This window comes from Silene latifolia, chromosome 3 (genome assembly GCF_048544455.1).
Source record: "Silene latifolia isolate original U9 population chromosome 3, ASM4854445v1, whole genome shotgun sequence".
Classification (NCBI taxonomy): domain Eukaryota; kingdom Viridiplantae; phylum Streptophyta; class Magnoliopsida; order Caryophyllales; family Caryophyllaceae; genus Silene; species Silene latifolia.
In genome coordinates this window covers 117,600,733-117,621,459 of record NC_133528.1, presented here as the reverse complement: position 1 = coordinate 117,621,459, position 20,727 = coordinate 117,600,733, and the positions used below count along the sequence as shown (strand labels likewise).

Sequence of the window (20,727 nt, the reverse complement as noted above, 5' to 3'; positions counted from 1 at the left end):
CTTATTTACAAATACAAAAAGAAGTACTCACAACACAAATTATATGGATATAAATTGAATGAACTCGATCCCAATACAATCATTGTATAATATGCATCTCATATCAGTGCAATGTTCCAAATTATTTGGAATGAAAGGAGTAATGTTTGTGACCAATATAAATTTAATACCATCTTTCTTATTTTAAAACATGACATAGTATCATATAAATTCGAAAAAATTACAAATTTGTAAGTATCTATGAAATAATGCTTTTTTGAAAATGCAAAATATTTTATAAATCAGGAAAAAAAATTATGTTTTAAGTATAATGCTTATACAATAGTATAAATTTGCAGATGAAAGTGAAGTAAAGTAGAACCTGGATCAATTTTTTTTTTGTAATTATAATTTATTATTTTGTAATTTATTCATAGTTTTGTATTGATTTCGTTGAATGTATGTAAATTGCAACATTTATGTAAATTGTAGCATTTTAATGTATGTTTTAACATAAGTAATTGGAATAGGAAATAGGAACATGAATTGAGTTGAGGAGAGAAGGTAATTAATTAGAATAGAAAACGTGACCGGGGGGCGGGGGGAGGGGGGGATTTCTTTTATACTCCCTCCATACCAGACCAATGGTAACATTGACCGTTTTGCCACTATTCATGGTCGTAGGGAATCTTCGATAATATTCTTAATCTATAAGACAAAATATAGTCATGTGAGATCTTGTTTGATTTATCGTCATGAATGCTATAAGAATATCAAATTTTTATAATTTTTAATAATGTGTAACAAAAGATATTTACGTTACAAAACGTGTCTCGACAAGTGTGAAAAAGTCAATGTTACTATTAGTGTGGTATGAAGGGAGTACTATGTAGATTAGTTGATTTTTTATTAAGAGACTGAAAAATGAGATACCAAGTGAGTTGAAGTTAAGGGTAAAGTGGTAAGAATGACGAAAAGTATCGATGCCACAAAGTAAATTGTAGACAACTTTTAGCGATAATTGGCTAAGTAAAACAAAGGCGGGATAATTTTGAAATAAGAGACAAAAACAGTAGACGAGACAAAAAGATAATGTAGAAGGATTAGCAAAAACCTTATCCTATATAGAGTCGTATGTAAGCGTGGATATATTTGGCTCGTTTGTTTTCTTAAGACAAATACTGTCGTCTAAATAGAGATCTATTGTCGAAAGAAAAGCGGTGTTACACTGTTATAGACTTAGGCCCTATTCTTTTGGACTATAACTTATCGAACTGAACTAGACGAATCTGAGCTGAACTGAACTGAATTGACCTAAACTGAAACTGAATTGAACTGAACTGAACTGAACTGAACTTCTAAGCAATACAAAATTAAACTGAAATGAACTGAGCTAATCTAAACTGAGCTGAACTGAAATGAATCAATCTAATTCTATACTGGATTGAATAAACTAAATTTATAAAAAAAATCAAAATTAAGTGCAAAAGAACAAAAGCCTATGGTGAAGCCAGTAAGTTGAAAGCACTTGAGAGAAACTCAACTATTTCCCTCGTGAACTAGAATGAGTTGATGTTACCGCCAAATAAACAAAACTACAAAAGACTCTCAAAAGGTGAATATGACTTCCAGCCTTTTTTTTTAGTAGCTTTATGGGAAATCTACATAATCTATACATCACTAATTTATTAGATTTTTTTTTTTTCTTTTAGCTTTCACGATGTCGATCACATTCTGGCAAATGGTGGTGCTGGATTCACAGGTCTCTCTTACAAATCTGCACTAAAAGAGTCCCCATTTTCTGACACATCCACACACATGTCTCAGAAACTCACCATCATTCATATACTTCAAATAAAAAAAAAAAAAAAAATTATTGGGATGCGTGTTCAAGTATCGGACTCAATTATTAAACAAACCACAATTTATCGTTTTTTCCTACAGTCATATTAGTAAATTGCCCATGTCCATATCTAAGGGTTAGAGTATCGAACGCGAGTATGCAAAGTCGTTTGATGATTTGAAGCAACACTAGTTTTTCAGTCAACATTATTCATTTTGTCATTATCTTCTGCACAGTTTAATAACTTTTGTTTTCTTCAATGATCATACAAACTCTACAGCTAGAATACTTCAGTAAGCATTTCAAATATTTCAATGCAGTTTTTTAACCCAACTAATATCAACATATCACCCTAACACATAGAAACCTGCAAACTTTTAGTTACTGAGATGGCTAAACCCTATAAACCATCAATTTCTCTTTTAATCTTAGTAATTTTGATGGTAACCCAGTTATCAAATCAAGTGGAAGATTCACAGTTACAAGCATTTTTCACCATTCAACAGATTCTTAACTACCCACCAAGCTTAGACAGTGTAGAAAGAACCACTGATTTTTGCAACATTGAACCAAACCCTTATGTAAGCATAGTATGTTATGAAGAAAATATAACTCAAATTCATACTAGAGGAAATGATATGGTTGGTCCAATATCAGGTAATTTCTCCATGGAAGCTTTATTTACTGCTTTTACTGCATTACCCGGGTTAAAGGTGTTATCTTTGGTTTCCTTAGGGTTATGGGGCCCTCTCCCTCATACTATAGCTAATTTATCTTCACTTGAGATATTGAATCTTAGTTCAAATCAATTGAATGGAACTATTCCTGTTGAAATGTTAGCATTGAAAAATCTTCAGACTGTTGTGTTGGATCATAATAACTTGGTTGGAGAAGTGCCATTTTGGGTCGGATCGCTTTCGGGATTAACTATTCTTAGTTTGAAGAATAATTCATTAAGTGGGTTGTTACCAAAATCATTGGCATTGTTACAAAATTTAAGGATTCTTCAGTTGTCAATGAATCAGCTGAATGGTGAAGTGCCTGATCTTCGTAACTTGACGAATCTTCAAGTACTTGATTTAGGGAACAACTCTTTAGGACCAAAGTTTCCTTCTTTACATAACAAGTTGGTCACTTTGGTTCTTAGAAAGAACAGGTTTAAGTTTGGTATGACAGATGATTTGAACTCCTTTTATCAGCTTCAGAAGCTGGATATCTCTGGTAATGAGTACTTAGGGCCATTCCCGTCGTTTTTGCTCTCGTTGCCATTGATTGGGTATCTCAATATTGCTGGGAACAAGTTTCATGGTATGCTTCTAGGGAACATGAGTTGTGGTTCCGAACTGAATTTTGTGGACTTGTCTTATAACTTTTTGACTGGGGATTTGCCTGCTTGTCTGAAATCGGGTGGTAAGAAACGAGTTGTCAGTTATAGAGGAAATTGTTTGTCGAATGGAGGTAAAAGGCAAAGGCAGAAGCCATATACTTTCTGTCTTAATGAAGCGTTAGCTGTGAAGATATTGCCTCATGGAAGGAATGGAAATCGGCCAAGTTCTAAAGTTGTGGTGGCCATGAGCATAGTAGGAGGATCATCTCTTGCAGGACTTCTGGTACTAGGTGTTGGACTTGCATTTTCCAAACATGCCTTTAAGAAACCTCAAACGAGAACCATACTGGAGAAGGCAGCAATTATGAATCCTTCGAAGCTCTTTACAGATGCAAGTAAGAAGTTCCACTCACTCTTTTACTGATTTTTTTTTTCCATAGTTGAGCATTCAAATAAGTTGCTTTTATTATGTTGATGTTGCTATGTTGAGTTTGCAGTGGTGCTTTGCAATTATACATGTCGAAATCTGGCCTAGACTTTGTTTTTACCCTTTGTAACGGGTATGAACACATAAAGATTGACCTGTGACCCGAATGATTCAAAGGCAAAATGACCCGTATTTTGAACCTTACCTGGCATATACCGGTATTATGACCTGAAAAGTGAAAACCAGTCCTGTATTTTGTCACGAGCTGTTCCCGACTAGCCAGACTCGTTGATAGAGACAACATTAAGTGTCGAACATCATTGCAAACTGATTTTGCAGGAGAAATCTGTCAAATGGCAAAGTTAGGACCTCTTGGTCTTCCTGCTTATAGGAACTATCATTTGGATGAAATTAAGGAGGCAACAGCAAACTTCAACATTTCCAATCTAATCGGAGAAGGTTCCCATGGTCGGGTATGTCCCTTTTCGCACCATTTAATAAATTAATGCCACAATTGTTTCTTGCTAAACTTGAGCATTAAATGTTTCTCAGGTATACAAAGGCATAATTGGTAATGATAACGTTGCAGCCATACGCAGCTTAAAACTGAGGAAACGACGTGGAGTTCAAGCATATACTCATCACATTGAGCTTTTATCAAAGCTCAGGCATGTCCACTTGGTCAGTGCTTTAGGACACTGCTTTGAGTATCACCCAGAAGACTCGACTGTAAACAGAGTGTATCTTATCTTTGAGTTTGTGCCAAATGGGACTTTGAGAGATTTCATTGCAGGTACCTTTATATAATTATATAGGATAGTAACATTATTTCTTAACACCTTTGCAAATGGGCTTTATATATGATGTGCATTCATTCATAGGACAAAAGGCTTCCTGGTCGCAGAGAATAGCAGCTGCTGTCGAAGTTGCAAAAGGAATTCAGTTCCTCCAAACGGGGATAATACCGGGGTTATATTCGAACAATATCAAGATTACTGATGTCTTGTTGGATAATAACTTTCATGTGAAACTAAACAGCTATAATCTGCCTTTGTTAGCTGAAAACAAAGAAACGGTTAGCCACGATTACCTTCTTTTAAGTTTTGATCATCCGTTGATGAGAATGTCTAAAATTAACACCATGAACTTTATTTCCTCCAGGTTGATATGGGTCTCACACCCTCTGGATCTAAAGAAAACTGCAGAACGCCGTAAGTACTTAACTTGGGTCTTAAGCTACCTAATATTGTTCCGAGTAATTTTCTGCTCAAAGAGGATGCTATTATGTTTTCTATGTTTCTCACCTTATAACTTCCATTCGTCATCACCTTTAAACGAAAGAAATGATTAATGTAGAATGTTTTTCATGTGTGAAGATCAAATCAACAAGAGAGGAGTGATGTCTATGATTTTGGAGTCATTCTCATGGAACTCATATCCGGAAGAGCAATCATATCACAAAATGAAGTTTCTGTGGTAAAAGATCTAGTAAGTCCTACCCTCTTACACGTGTTTCGCTAATTCCACTTGGTACTCGGAGCTATGTTCAGTGAGTCTGGCGACCTTGAGTAAGGTCTGATAAATAAATGTTAAGTTTTAATATTTCCTGGGTTGTACAGTTTGAAGTGGGCATAAACGCAGACAAGATAGCCCGAAAACAGATTGTAGATGCTTCAATACTCAAGGAATATTCAGACAACTCAGTGAAGATACTAATGGAACTCTGTGTAAGATCAGTCTCCATGGAACAAAACGAGAGACCGTCCATCGATGATGTACTCTGGAATCTGCAGTTTGCAGCCCAGGTGCAAGATTCAGGTCAAGGAGACTGTCCAAGTGACCGATCATCGCCCATTTTCACTTCCCAGTGAGACAACTCTAATGGTTGTTACTGAAGCATTCATCCTTCATATGATGCATAATGCATAAATCCTGAGGTGTATATTGAACACTAGTATAGTACTCCGTAGTATGGTACTTACTATATAACATAGTGTAGAGAAGTGAAGTTGCACAAAGGGGGACAATAAAAGTAGAAATAATTAGCACCTAGCACTATTTGTTGCTGAAGAGTAAAGAACGATTAACACCTAAGAGGGGGAGGGGATGAATTAGGTGTACCTTTTAAAAATTTTATCCTTAACTTGGTTAATTAATTACTTTAAGCTAAGAATATTGAAGTACAAGACTTGAGAAACTTAATTGAATGTAAGTTCACAAGAAGGTTTGAGCGATTCTATGTCACAAAGATATAGGTGACTGTGACACATAACTTGATTAGGTACATGCGAGAAATAGCAAAGTAGAAGAACGTAAAAATAAATGAACAAACAAACGACATTTTAAAAATTGGTTCAGCCTCTACTCCGAGGCCTACGTCCAACCATTATTTTATTGCTTGTTTAGAAATTTACTCAAACTTACTAAACCCCTTACAATGAAAATAACTCGCCAACCTACTCCGGTTGCACTCAAACTTAAAGCTACTCTGCTTCAAGAGTTTATGGGTTCTATCTCAAGGTATTACAGAATCTTGAATCTCAAGAGTTCACTAAATGAACATGGAGATCACAATGAAGATCTAACACGAGAATCATGGAACAAACTCATTATGTCACAAAGATCAAATGACCGATACTTGGAGGTTTTACAGCTTTTTCGAAAACAATTTGAAGACTTTAAAATCAGAAAAACGTTTTGCAAACACTTGAAGAACAAAGCTTTAAATGCACAAATGATTTGCAAAGTTTTTACAATAAATGTTTTGGAAGTCTTGAGAAATAAATGTGACTAAGACACTCTATTTATAGTGGATTTAGTCTTAGGTAAGTACAACTTAGAAAGATTAAATCCAATATTAAAATGATAGCTTTGACTGATGGTAAGTGTTAGACTATAGGCTTGGGGCTTAAGAAATCAGAAAACTTAAGCTACTACACTCAACATGTGACATTTTACCAAAATGGCAAAAAACTTTTCTTACTTTAGAAGTTTGACAAGTCTTCTTTGCCATTTTAGGAAAAGGTGTTTGCACAAATCTAGAGGCTTAGTCAAGTGGGTTTGTGACTCCAAAATTTCAGATTATTTTCAAGCTTTTGAAAATTCAAATGTTTAAGATTTAAAGTTTGCAAAGTTTTGACACTTAAAACATTTGGTCGAAATTCCTCCTCCGTATGATAGTACCAGAAACCACAGTACATCGTACTGTTGCATGGTTTTGCCATTACTTGACTTAAATGAGAATGTTACACTTACTCTTACATTTTTCGACTATGGCTAGGAAAATATCATTGTCTTGACTTCCTTGATTAGCTTGATCATCTTGAATCATTGTTGAAAGTCCATTTGATTGCTTCAATCACTAATCATTTCAACTAAGAGAAAACAATCAAATAACAAAGGGACTTGGCATCATCAACCCAATGTGTTCTAACAAATTCCCCCTTTGATGATGACAAGTCCAAACATGTGTGATATTCCCCCTTAGCCCATGGTTAGTCGGTCTTTGGTTATTTCAACATAAACATAATTTATGAACATGATCAAGGTAGTCGAAAGGTGCAATATGCTTGGCTTAGGTAAAACTTCTAATCATGAAAGTTAAGACATAATTAAGGTGGACGTTAGCCTAAGAGTTAGAAGATCACACATAAGCATGGTTAATTACTTCCCCCTATTGACATCATCAAGGGAGGAGAAAACATGTCCAAAAGTTGAGCAACACGATTTAAACACACACAAATAGTTCAAGCAAGATAAAAAACAAACATCTGAAAGTGCAAAATAGTCTTTAAAACAACAAAGAGCCGAAGTGCAATAAGAGATAAACGGGTTAGGAAGGCATGAGCTTAGAAGGAATTCGGCTTGTTAGCCTCAAGACGTTCAAGTAGATCTTCATTCATAGTGCGAAGATCACCCACCTCATCCCGTAACTTGCCATGTTCTTTGACCAACCGATTGACAATTCCAAGAAGTTCATCCAACTTTGCTAGCACCACACCCAATTCAACAGTAGAACCTGCTGTAGAACCCGACTGATTTTTCCTTTCCAATTTCCCATCCTTAATCTCCAAGTTCATCCGAGAAAGAAGACCCGGTGTCATTTCATCACTCAATTTTTCAATTGCGGGGCTTCCCTTCAACACTAACCCCTCCTTCATAAAAATAATAGAGAGCCACATACCATAAGGGACTACGACATTTTTGTCAAAGTTGCCACTTTGAAATTCAGTGGACATCTCAAGAATTCGGTGAAACATAAGGCGAGGAAGGTTTATGGGTTTGTGTTTGACAATGTGATGAATAAGGAGCATATCAAGGAGAGAGCATCTCCCATGGCTATTGTTGCTAGGGACTAGGTTGCGAAAAACAAGGTTAAAGATGAACCTAATGGGTGCGGTTAGTTCGAGGGCATAGATGTTGGTTGGGCCATTGTCATCATGAGGTCGGTCGAAGAACCTTCATGACATGGGTAGAGGTGACCTCGTCAACTTCACCCCAATCACGTTTGGGAAAGGAGGTAAGCCCGACATCACATATGTCCAGATGGGCAGCAAGTTGGTCGATTGTAAGGACAAAGGGTTTCTGATTTATGTAGGCAGAAAGAGTTCCAGATGCAACGTCTACTTTGACTGTTGCATAGAATTGGATGATTTCTGACAAGTACATGGGACTATACTTGTCCAACAAATTCACCCAACCCTGTGCATACATAGCTTCTTTGAAATATTTGAAAGCAAGAGAGGTGTCATACCAAGATTTCTTATAACGCCTTCCACTGTGGAAGCAACAGATCAGCATACCGTGGCATAGTTTGAGAGTCTCATCCGGAAGATCGAGAGAATTAAGATGGTTGAGGACATCATTTTTGAATGAATCGCCAAAAGGAGCAATGACAAGGTCCATGCATGTGTTGAGAGGAACCTTCTCCTCAATAATCTCATTCTCATCTATACTTGGCAAATCCCGATGATAACGAGGCCGTTTGGGTGCTTTGGTCTTTGAACTGGATCTCCTTTACCTTTGAGTGACCTTGGGTTTTGGAGGAGATGCCTCCGGTGTCACATCATCATCATCACCGAAGATCTCAAGCATCCTTCGCCTGGACCGAGTTCTTGATGCGGGTTTTGAAAATAATGGGTCAAGCCCATCATCAAACACCTCCTTGGCATCACCATGATTCTCAACATAAATTACCTCTTCAACATACGCCGTCTTTGTTGAATCAATTTTCGGATTTTCATCAATTTCTTCAACATTAGGACCGATTTCTCTTTCAACAGTGGAAGCCACAGTTATATCTATTTTACTCATCTCATCCTTCTCCAAACTTTCACTCACTAAATCTTTTAAAAGCACATCATTCTCATCATTCTTTTCCTTATCAACTGCATCATTTTCATCACCACTCTTCTCCTCCTTTTCCTTTTCTTTTGAATCTCTCTCATTCTCTTTTTCTTTATTTAATTTTTCCTCACTTTCTTTTGATTTTTCTTCGTCTCCCTCTGATTTTTCTTCACTTTCATTACCCTCTTTTGATTTCTCACCTTCAAGTTCCCCCTCTTTCATCTCACTTGGTTGATCTTCTTTTTCATTTGTTTCGGCAACATCATTTAATTTTTGAATGCCTTCATCCTTTTTTGTTCCCTTAGAACCGGAGTCTTCTTCATCGGTGTCAAAGTCCATCTCAGCATCTAACTGTAGAGAGATGGGAGGATTCCTACTTCTACCTCCTCTGCCACGACCACCGCCTCTTTTGGCGGTTGTCTTCTTTCGTGCAACGGTTGGCTTGGCAGTGGCAGGGATGGTCTCATTTGTTTTGGCAGCGGTTTTGGGAGCCATTTTCTTTTTTGGCAATATATTTTGGGTTAAATGTATTTCTGAGTTGAAGAACCTCTTTTGAGAACCTTTATTTTGGGGACATTTTAAGAGAGTGGAAAGGGAAAGGGTGTTGACGGTTTGGGAATTCGAAAAAGGTGAGGGTTGTTTTTGTTAATGGGTAATAGGGAGTTTTAGTGTAGGAACATGGAAATAAATGAGGGGTTGGTTTAGTTAACAAGGTGGGTGGACGGTTGAGTGTTGAGAGAGTGAGGCTAGGGTGTAGACTTTAGGTATGATGGGACATAAAGTGATTTTGGAGGCTCAATGCAAAAATTAGCTCAAGTGCACACGGACATTTGTTGATTTTATTTTGTTCGACATTTGCATGCATTCAACCATATTAGCTAAAATTAATTACATGTAAATCCTTCCTCTAATCAATCCTTGGAAAAAGTAATTTAATTTAGCGATATGTCACCTAATAAACCAATTTCCGACCGAAGTCTTTCGAATTGTTCTCTTTCTAACGGTTTTGTAAAAATTTCCGCAATTTGATTTTCCGTTTTACAAAAACTTAGACATATATTACATTTCTCAACTTGATCACGTAGAAAATGATGTCGTATGTCGATGTGTTTAGTTCGTGAGTGTTGTATAGGATTCTTTGATATATTAATTGCACTAGTGTTGTCACAAAATATAGGGGTAGTCTCGAAAATAAGGCCATAATCATGCAATTGTTGACGTACCCAAAGAATTTGTGCACAACATAGAGCGGCACTCACATATTCACTTTCGGCCGTGGACAATGCAACGATGTTTTGCTTCTTAGAAACCCATGAAATGAGACACGGTCCTAGGAATGTAGCAATGCCCGAAGTGCTTTTCCTATCCAATGTATCACCGGCATAGTCCGCATCCGAAAAACCTACAAGATCAAGTTCGTAGTGAGTTGGGTACCAAAGATATAGCCCTTGTGTTCCAATAAAATACCTAAAAATCCGTTTGACGGCTTTGAAATGTGATTCTTTAGGATTTGCTTGGAAACGGGCACAAGCACACACACTAAATTGTATGTCGGGTCGACTAGCGGTTAAGTAGAGTAATGAACCGATCATACCTCGATATACCTTTTCACTAATGCTCTTACCATTTTCGTCCTTGTCAAGCTTGACTTTAGACACCATTGGTGTAGGCATAGGATTAGAATTAGTCAACCCAAACTTACTTAGCATTTCTTTTAAGTAGTTTTGTTGGTGAATCATCGTTCCATTTTCACATTGTTTGATTTGAAGACCAAGAAAGAATCCAAGTTCTCCCATCATACTCATTTCAAATTCCGAAGTCATTAAATCAGAAAAGTACTTATAAAGAACATTGTTAGTTGCTCCAAAAATAATGTCATCGACATATACTTGCACAAGCAACAGTTCATCTCCTTGTGACTTGATAAACAACGTTTTATCCACGGACCCATGTATGAAACCATTTTCCAATAGAAACTTTGAAAGCCTATCATACCAAGCCCTAGGAGCCTGTTTTAAACCATAGAGTACTTTATCAAGTTTAAAAACGTGGTTGGGAAACTCGTTGTTTATAAAGCCCGGAGGTTGTTCAACAAACACTTCTTCATCAAGGTATCCATTTAAAAATGCGGTTTTGATATCCATTTGAAAAAGCTTTATACCTTGAAAAGACGCAAAAGCTACAAGCATTCGTATGGCTTCAAGCCTAGCTACCGGTGCAAAGGTTTCATCGTAATCAATTCCTTCTTGTTGGTTAAACCCTTGCACCACTAGTCTAGCTTTATTCCTTACGATTTCTCCAACATCATCTAGCTTGTTGCGAAAGACCCACCGTGTACCAATTACAGTACGTTGGGAGGGCCTAGGGACAAGATGTCATACCTTGTTCCTTTCGAATTGCTCCAATTCCTCTTGCATTGCTATCATCCCGCATTCATCAGTCAAGGCTACTGTGACATGGTCTGGTTCGATTTGCGAGATGAAAGCATTGTGTGCACAGAAATTTTGGAGCGATGATCTGGTTTTTATTCCAGAGGTTAGGTCACTGGTTAGATTTGATAAAGGATGTGAGCTTTGGTGTTTCCATTTTTTGGGAACAAGTGGGTTAGAGGATTTGGTTTGTTCGTCTGCAATAGTAGAGGAGACTGTTACATGAGGATTGTTTGAAGGAGATGATTGTGGTTCGTTTATAATTGGATTGGGCTGTTCTTCACCATCCTTGCTCCCCCTGGATGAGGTAGCATCATCTTGTGTAGATGGACGATTAGTTCCCCCTGAATTTTGGACATCCTCCTCATGCAACAGTGGCTCCAACTGTTGCTCAGCTTCTTCCACTACTTGATCCATATCATGTCGTGTCATACCAATCTCAAAATCGTCATCATATTCATCAACCTCATCATCAACCTGTGTGTTTGAGACAAAAAGACTAGATTCGTCAAATATTACAGAACGCTTTCTTCCATTTTCATAGTCCTTTTGTTATAAACTTTATAAGCTTTACTATGATCGGAATAACCAACGAAGACTCCTTCATCACTACGAGCATCAAATTTGCCAAGGTTGTCTTTTCCATTATTGTGCACGAAGCATTTACTACCAAAGCATTTTAAATGTGAAAGATTAAGTTTTCTTCCTCGTAGTAGTTCATAAGAAGTTTTCTCAATGATTTTTCTAATCATAACACGGTTGTAAATATAACAAGAAGTGTTTACGGCTTCGGCCCAAAAATTCTTAGCAACTCTAGAGCTAATGAGCATAGTCCTAGCCATATTTTCAAGAGTTCGATTCATTCGTTCCACAACCCCATTTTGTTGTGGGGTTCTTGCGGCCGAAAAATTATGACTAACACCATTCTCATTACAATAAGACTCAAATGACAAGTTCTCAAACTCGGTTCCCTGGTCGGATCTCAATGAGACAAGTTTATAACCAAATTTGTTTTGAACCTTTTTTACCCAAATTAAGAACTCATCAAATGTTTGATCCTTAGAACTTAAGAAGAGAAGCCAAACAAATCTTGTGAAGTCATCTACAATGACACAAATAAAACGACTTCCACCTCTACTCACAACTCGCATGGGACCACATAAATCAATATGAATGAGTTCAAGAGGTAAGGAAGTGCTAACAACCCTTTTGGATTTAAAAGAGCATTTAACTTGTTTTCCTTTAACACAATCATCGCAAAGTGATTTAAATTCAAACTTAATGTTAGGAATGCCGTCAACTAGATCAAGTCTCTTGAGGGTGTTAAGTGTCTTAGCATTTACATGACCAAGTCGTTTGTGCCAAAGCTAAGGGTCGTTCTTTTGAACACTCATTCATGATAGTGATTGGCCCGACAATGAATATAAGTTAGTCACGTAGACATCTTTGACACGTTTACCTTCAAGTATGAGTTCTCTAGTTTTTCCATTGATGATTCTACATTCACTAGCAAGAAATTTAACAATATTACCTCGATCACATAGTTGTGAAATGCTCAAGAGATTGTGTTTCAAACCGTTGACAAGCAACACTTTGTCCACGCATAATGACTTTGACTTACCAACTTGTCCAATACCAATTATTTCACCTTTCTTATTGTCGCCAAAAGTCACCATGCCATCATCGTAGGCTTCTAGCGAGAGGAATTGGTTTTCATCTCCCGTCATGTGACGAGAGCATCCACTGTCTAAGTACCAATTGCTGCTGCCCCTCACTAATGCCTATAAGAAATCAAACATTTAGTTTAGGAACCCAAACAAGTTTGGGCTCCTTTTTGACAACGACCTTTTTGACTTCCTCTTTCTTGATTCACACTTGTTTAGCCTTTTTAGTGTTTCTTTCTAAGTCACGGACTCTTTTTTCACAACCATTAAACTCATGACCTGTTTTGCCACAATAGTTACAAATGATGTACTCAGGAAGACCAGCATACTTTCTTCTTCGGAAGTCAGTTGTTATTAGTTTTAACAACGGGTCACACATGCACAACCGTTGTTAATAATTTGGCGCAAAATTGGCGCAAAGTTAGTGAAAAGTAATCACAACGGTTACTTTTTTAACCCGTTGTTAAAACATATTTCACAAAGGGTGTTTTTTTACAACCGTTGTTAAAACATATTTCACAACGGTTGTTGTTTAATAACCGTTGTCAATACCTTCCATACTATAAACCACACAAACAGAAGTCTGCTGCAGCCACAAAACACAACCCTTAATACACAAACACAAACACAACAGACAAACAAACATAAAACACACACTTTCTCTTTCTCTCTTTCTCTCTTTCTCATCGTCGCTTTATCTTCTCGCCGTCACTGTTGATTTCATCGTCTCTTACGTTCTGTATTTATCAGGTAAATCTCGCCGTCACTGTTAGTTTCATCGTCATTATTTTCTTTTTCTATTTATTTCTTTTGCATGTATGTGTTTTTATCGACCATTATGTTATTTGTTTAAGTATTGTTCGCATAATTAGTTAGTAAAACAATGAAGAAGCAAGATGAAGAAGCAAGATAAACATAATTAATATATATATATATATATATTTATAAATACATAAATTTTTAAAAAAAAATTACATATATAAAAATGCAATTCTTATATTTTCATAGAGGATCTTATTCTGCTCTATCGTATCCGTCCTCTCCTCCTTGGCTATTTGGAGGTTCCGTTCAGCAGATTGCTATATCGTCATATAGCCGCAATCTGCTGCTGCTTTGCTCCGTCAAGCCATCTTCTTTGGCGTGCTTCAGTGCGGATCGAGCATCCGCAAGGTAGCTCCTGAAACTTTCCTCAATATGGAGGAACCGACGGATGAAGCTGTTGTTGTTCTCGATCATGGTAAGAGTCTTAAGGATGAAATCATTCATTTTGTTGAAGTTTTTTGGAGTTTATTTTGAAAGATTAAGTAGAGTTTGTTTTAGCAGTTAGGGTTTGGAGATGTATATATTGAGATAATGGAAATGTTAGTTGAGATAATGCAATGTATTTATACTAAGCAATGTGTGGGTTGAGTTGTTTTTTAATTAATATATATGTTAGGAAGTTGTGCCATAATCATCATCATTTCTCTAAATGCTGCTTCAAATCTTATTACTAACCCTTCTCATTCCATATTGTCCGTTCATATGCACAGTGATGTCAGTAATAATGCATGCATCGGAATTCTAACGGGCCGTAATTATGCATGCATCTAGTAATATTTAATTTAATTTTTTTTTATTTTTTAAGAACAAACAACAACGGTTATTTACAAACAACCCGTTGTCTTTAGTTATAACAACGGTTTTGTATATTAAAACCCGTTGTTATAACTTTCCCCCCAAAATTGAGTCACACTTTCCACAACGGGTTTTTATACTTAAAACCGTTGTTAATATTTTTAACAACGGTTTCTTTAAGAAAACCAACCGTTGTTAAAACCTTTTACAACGGACGCTTTAACAACGTCCGCTTTTTTATATAACAACGGTTTTTGACCGTTGTTATAGCCTGTATTTGTAGTAGTGTACTGTTGCATTTGAAACCAAGTCCAGCATTCTTTACAGCTTTTTCATATTCTTGTGATTGTTTCAAGAGAAATTCCAAAACATTCTGACTTCCTTCCCATTTTAAGTAGAACATCTTAGCCTCATCTAGCTCTTTAGTCAATGTTTCGATTTTAGCAAGATGATTAAGATTCAATTTACCTAAATTGTCGAAAGCTTGTTTTGCAAGTCTTGCTTCATCACTAAGTAACATCCCGATTTGTTCCAATTGTTTATTATCCCTTTGACACAATTTGAGGTCAGCTAGAAGAGTGTCACGTTCCTTTGTCAAAGAAGACACTAATTTCGTGAGAGTATCTATTTCTTTTCTCGACTCAGATGCCACAGTAGAGACTTCTATGGCATGAGTCTGTTCAGCCCTTTTTACCATCTCAATTTGAGCAAGAAGGTCATCATTTGATTTTTGAGCTCGTTCTAAGGCACTTTTGACATGACTAGACTCGTCATTTAAAATTTCAGCAATCTTAACAAGATCATCCTTTTCGTTGTTACGAGTTGCTAAGTCAATCAAAAGTTGGTCACGTTCTTGGGTTAGTGACGACACATTTCCTTTGTTAGAACTGGATGCAACAGAGCAGGGATCTGTTGCACCGGTTTCATCGACTTTGTTGGCTAAAAACAAATTTTGTTTTCGAAACTTTTTGATTTCTTTCTCAAGACTCAATATGGAACTAGGTTGATCATTCTCATTTAGACTTTCTTTTAGGACTACATTTTCCTCAGCTATGTCCTCAATTTCGATTTGCATAGCTTCCAACTTATTAGTTTGGACACGACATTTATCAATAAATTGATCTAGGAGGAGACAAACTTTGTCTTTAGAGAAAGATCGAACCTTTTTCTTGAGCTTAATTACCTCATGGTCTGAATCAGATTCTGATGAGTCCGCGGAGTGAGCCATAAGACACTTGATGTCTTCTTTCTTTGATGATTTGGAAGCACCTTTTGAGGAACTAGACGAAATTCTAAGTTTGGCGTCAAATTCATCCTCAAGGACATCGTCCTCTTCAGAATCAGACATGCCCCAAATAGCAGTCATTACTTTGTTTTTGTAATCACGTTTTGCAAAGTCACGTTTTTCCTTAGATTTGATATCGTTCCACTTTGGGCATTCTTTGATTTGGTGACCTTTGTCACCACATTTAAAGCAACCAACAGTGGAGTTAGATCTTCTCTTAGGAAAACGGCGTTTACTAGAGTTGTTGCCATACCTTTGAGAGTTTCGACCATTTATCATGTCAACAATGTTTTTAGTGAACATTGCAAACTCATCATCTTCATCCTCCTCATCACTTGAGAGAGCATTAAGAGCGAGTCCTTTTCCTTTAGAGCTTTCACTAGAATGCTTCATGAGAGTTAACTCATGAGCCATAAGTGAGCCCATAAGTTCATCAAGGGTGAGCAAAGAAAGGTCCTTAGCTTCCTCAATAGCCGTAACCTTCGGTTGCCACTTTTCAGTTAGGCTACGAAGGATTTTACGGACTAAATCCTCGGATTGAAAACTCCTACCTAAACTCTTAAGGTCATTAACAATACTAGAAAAACGTGAAGACAAACTATTAATTGACTCATCTCGTTCCATATTGAACATCTCATATTGTTGCATGAGAAGATCAATACGGTATTTCTTGACTTGTGACGTTCCCTCATAAGCAAGGCTTAGGGTGTCCCAAATCTCTTTGGCCGAAGCACATCCAGATATACGATTAATCTCTTGGTCACCGATACCATATTGAAGAATGGACATGGCCTTAGAGTTTTTCTCGATTTTCTTATAGTCGGCCTCAACATACTTATCCTCACTTTTCAAGGTACTAATGCCATCAGCATTAGTCACTTCGATTTTGAGGGGACCCTTTTGAATGATTAACCAACATTCATAGTCCGCACTTTTGACATAGTGCTCCATGCGATGTTTCCACCAGGCATAGTTTTCTCCCTTGAAAATGGGATATTTAGTGTGTTTTGAATCGTCCATAACTATAGGATCAACTCTTTGGATTTAAACAATATAAAGAGCACGAGGCTCTGATACCAATTGAAGAGTTAAGAACGATTAACACCTAAGAGAGGGAAGGGGTGAATTAGGTGTACCTTTTAAAAAATTTATCCTTAACTTGGTTAATTAATTACTTTAAGCTAAGAATATTGAAGTACAAGTGTAACACCCCGGTCCAAACCGGGTCGGGAGCGGTTACTTATGATAGCTCACCAGGCTGTGTACATGGCCCACAAATCAACACGGGTCCTTTATAGCGCATTTTTATCCTCACTCATGCGCATCCCGGAAACCTTCCCAGGAGGTCACCCATCCTAAGACTACTCCCAGCCAAGCACGCTTAACTTTGGAGTTCTTTCGCATGGATGACCATAAAAGAAAGTGCACTTTGTTGATATGAGTAGTACATTCAATCCCTTTAAGCACTAGTCATTTAAGCCTACCACTGGACCTCTTCCATTACCGTGGGGTGTTACAGTCACCCCCACTTGAAGAACGCAACGTCCTCGTTGCGCCTGGGAGCATAACCGCTAACCCAGAATCCTCCCCCGCTAGGTGTGTGATCACAATGGAGCGTATAACTACTGCCTCCAGGAGCGTATAACAACTGCCTCCGATCACCATACGGTCGCAGGGTTGCTCTGATACCACTTGTAACACCCCGGTCCAAACCGGGTCGGGAGCGGTTACTTATGTTAGCTCACCAGGCTGTGTACATGGCCCACAAATCAACACGGGTCCGTTATAGCGCATTTTTGTCCTCACTCATGCGCATCCCGGAAACCTTCCCAGGAGGTCACCCATCCTAAGACTACTCCCAGCCAAGCACGCTTAACTTTGGAGTTCTTTCGCATGGATGAACATAAAAGAAATTGTACTTTGTTGATATGAGTAGTACATTCAATCCCTTTAAGCACTAGTCATTTAAGCTTATCACTGGACCTCTTCAATTACCGTGGGGTGTTACAACAAGACTTGAGAAACTTAATTGAATGTAAGTTCACAAGAACGTACAACAGTTCTATGTCACAGTATAGGTGACTGTGACACAGAACTTGATTAGGTACATGCGAGAAATAGCAAAGTAGAAGAACGTAAAAGTAAATGAACAAACAAACGACATTTTAAAAATTGGTTCAGCCTCTACTCCGAGGCCTACTTCCAACCGTTATTTTATTGCTTGTTTAGAAATTTACTCAAACTTACTAAACCCCTTACAATGAAAATAACTCGCCAACCTACTCCGGTTGCACTCAAACTTAAAGCTACTCCGCTTCAAGAGTTTATGGGTTCTATCTCAAGGTGTTACAGAATCTTGAATCTCAAGAGTTCACTAAATGAACATGGAGATCACAATGAAGATCTAACACGAGAATCATGGAACAAACTCATTATGTCACAAAGATCTGAACTGATACTTGGAGGTTTTACAGCTTTTTCGAAAACAATTTGAAGACTTTAAAATCAGAAAAACGTTTTGCAAACACTTGAAGAACAAAGCTTTAAATGCACAAATGATTTGCAAAGTTTTTACAATAAATGTTTTGGAAGTCTTGAGAAATAAATGTGACTAAGACACTCTATTTATAGTGGATTTAGTCTTAGGTAAGTACAACTTAGAAAGATTAAATCCAATATTAAAATGATAGCTTTGACTGATGGTAAGTGTTAGACTATAGGCTTGGGGCTTAAGAAATCAGAAAACTTAAGCTACTACACTCAACATGTGACATTTTACCAAAATGGCAAAACACTTTTCTTACTTTAGAAGTTTGACAAGTCTTCTTTGCCATTTTAGGAAAAGGTGTTTGCACAAATCTAGAGGCTTAGTCAAGTGGGTTTGTAACTCCAAAATTTCAAATTATTTTCAAGCTTTTGAAAATTCAAATATTTAAGATTTAAAGTTTGCAAAGTTTTGACACTTAAAACATTTGGTCGAAATTCCTCCTCCGTATGATAGTACCAGAAACCACATTACAGCGTACTGTTGCATGGTTTTGCCATTACTTGACTTAAATGAGAATGTTACACTTACTCTTACATTTTTCGACTAAGGCTAGGAAAATATCATTGTCTTGACTTCCTTGATTAGCTTGATCATCTTGAATCATTGTTGAAAGTCCATTTGATTGCTTCAATCACTAATCATTTCAACTAAGAGCAAACAATCAAATAACAAAGGGACTTGGCATCATCAACCCAATGTGTTCTAACAGTTGCCCTACTCATTAACTCTCAATTTTCGAGTTTGGTAATCTAGTGGCGGGGTATTAACTGTTTGGAAAGTGTATGTAAACTCGGTGCAGGAGTCATATATGGTAAATTTTATTTCGACTCCAAATACGTGTCTAAAGGCGCATACGCAAGATCAATGAAGGTTTTTTTTTTTTTTTTGACAACGATAAGGAGAATAGCTTACAAAGTACTACCAACTACAATGCAAGCTACTCGACTAAGTAGCACCAGAACATTGACAACCAAATCTAGCACTACAAAGCCATACCTAAGGCATACATAGAGAATATTGAAGCCTAAAAATACAGCATAAAAATAAACAAGATATGCGATGATAGGATAGATGGGGGCGGAGGAAAAGCTACGAACAACCGATCCATCTTCACAAGTACGCTTGACTTCCAGAATACATCGACGCAAGCCAGCAATAGAGTGACGAAGACAAGGTGTACTTCCGCTCTTGCGAAAAGAACGAAGAAAGACAAAGAGATGAGCGAGACAACGAAGCCTGCCATCGGCGGAGATAAGACTCCTACACCTCAGAAACCGAACCCTATGGCCAAAAGACCAACACATCAAGGAAGCCACCATACAAAGAAGAGAGGGCAGAGGTAGTCCATTAACCAACATCCAGTCAGAAGAGGCCGTAAGATAACATCCTCTGTCGAACCCCATCCACAACTTACAACTAAAAACCCCGTTGATGAATAAGGGACAGGACAACCATAAACAAGGGGAGGTTATTATTGAGAAAAACAGGAAAATACGCAAGCAATAAAAAAGATGAACCATCAATTAGAAGCGGAAACCACCACATCCGAACCAACCAACAACACATCCAACACCCCGACACCACCCTACCCACCCGCCTCTAACACAACACTTCCAAACCCAAGCTGCCAAATCTTCCTCCGACAACAGAAAAAAATACGGCACAGCAAACAAGCCAAACCAGCAACACACGGCCCAACAAAGCCACCGAGAAACCAGAAAAGCCGGAGAACAACCAAACCCCCCAGGACCGTCGGCAAGCAAAAAAAACCCCAGCCGAGAGGACAACACAAGTGACCCAGAAACACCGAACAAGACACAACGATACCCGATTTACCACACAACACCTCCCAGGACCACCGCCTCATGAACACCAAGAACAAAACATAAAAACCGGACAGAAACTAGAGGAAAAGGACAAGGGATCGATAGGTGGGGGGAATGGGGGGATCACCATATCTGACCCAAAACTCGACCATAAAGAAAAACACCAAAGGACAAGACGGTTGAGCTATGCTCAATCAACACAGACACTTAACCCAAGCAGACCAACACAGAGGTGGGGGGAATGGGGGGATCACCTCTGGTGCAACAAAATTTGTTGCATTGTGATTCATTTTTAAGCCAAAAGAAACAGTCCAAGTAACAGTTCACAATTGAATGCATTTCATCGCTTTTTGAAGTGTCATTACAGCAAGCCTAACTTCCAAGCTCTATATCTCAAGTTTTACTCATGCAAATACGATGATTCTTATGTCATTGG

At 37.7% G+C, this 20,727-nt stretch overlaps 1 protein-coding gene across 2 annotated transcripts; it reads left to right on the top strand.

Moving 5' to 3' along the window:
• The first annotated feature begins 1,785 nt into the window (after positions 1-1,785).
• Positions 1,786-19,299, top strand: LOC141647903 (putative inactive leucine-rich repeat receptor-like protein kinase At3g03770). 2 transcript variants are annotated; one of them, XR_012545889.1, is made up of 8 exons: positions 1,786-3,544; positions 3,916-4,049; positions 4,129-4,369; positions 4,458-4,651; positions 4,738-4,787; positions 4,953-5,064; positions 5,196-5,637; positions 19,175-19,299. XR_012545889.1 is itself a non-coding variant. In XM_074456270.1 (7 exons), the coding sequence occupies exons 1-7, from the start codon at positions 2,212-2,214 to the stop codon at positions 5,445-5,447; spliced, it is 2,316 nt and encodes a 771-aa protein (XP_074312371.1). In that variant the 5' UTR covers positions 1,962-2,211; the 3' UTR covers positions 5,448-5,648. The 2 variants fall into 2 exon arrangements, 1 of the variants encoding a protein (XP_074312371.1); XM_074456270.1 differs by lacking the exon at positions 19,175-19,299 and having other exon boundaries at positions 1,962-3,544; positions 5,196-5,648.
• The last annotated feature ends 1,428 nt before the right edge of the window (positions 19,300-20,727 follow it).

What these genes read in the sequence shown, in the direction of transcription:
- LOC141647903 (XM_074456270.1), top strand. Translation starts at nt 2,212, where the DNA reads ATGGCTAAACCCTATAAACCATCAATTTCTCTTTTAATCTTAGTAATT. An exon ending in GAGAAGGTTCCCATGGTCGG is followed by an intron (nt 4,050 to 4,128) that starts GTATGTCCCTTT and finishes AATGTTTCTCAG; the next exon opens with GTATACAAAGGCATAATTGG. An exon ending in TAGCTGAAAACAAAGAAACG is followed by an intron (nt 4,652 to 4,737) that starts GTTAGCCACGAT and finishes TATTTCCTCCAG; the next exon opens with GTTGATATGGGTCTCACACC.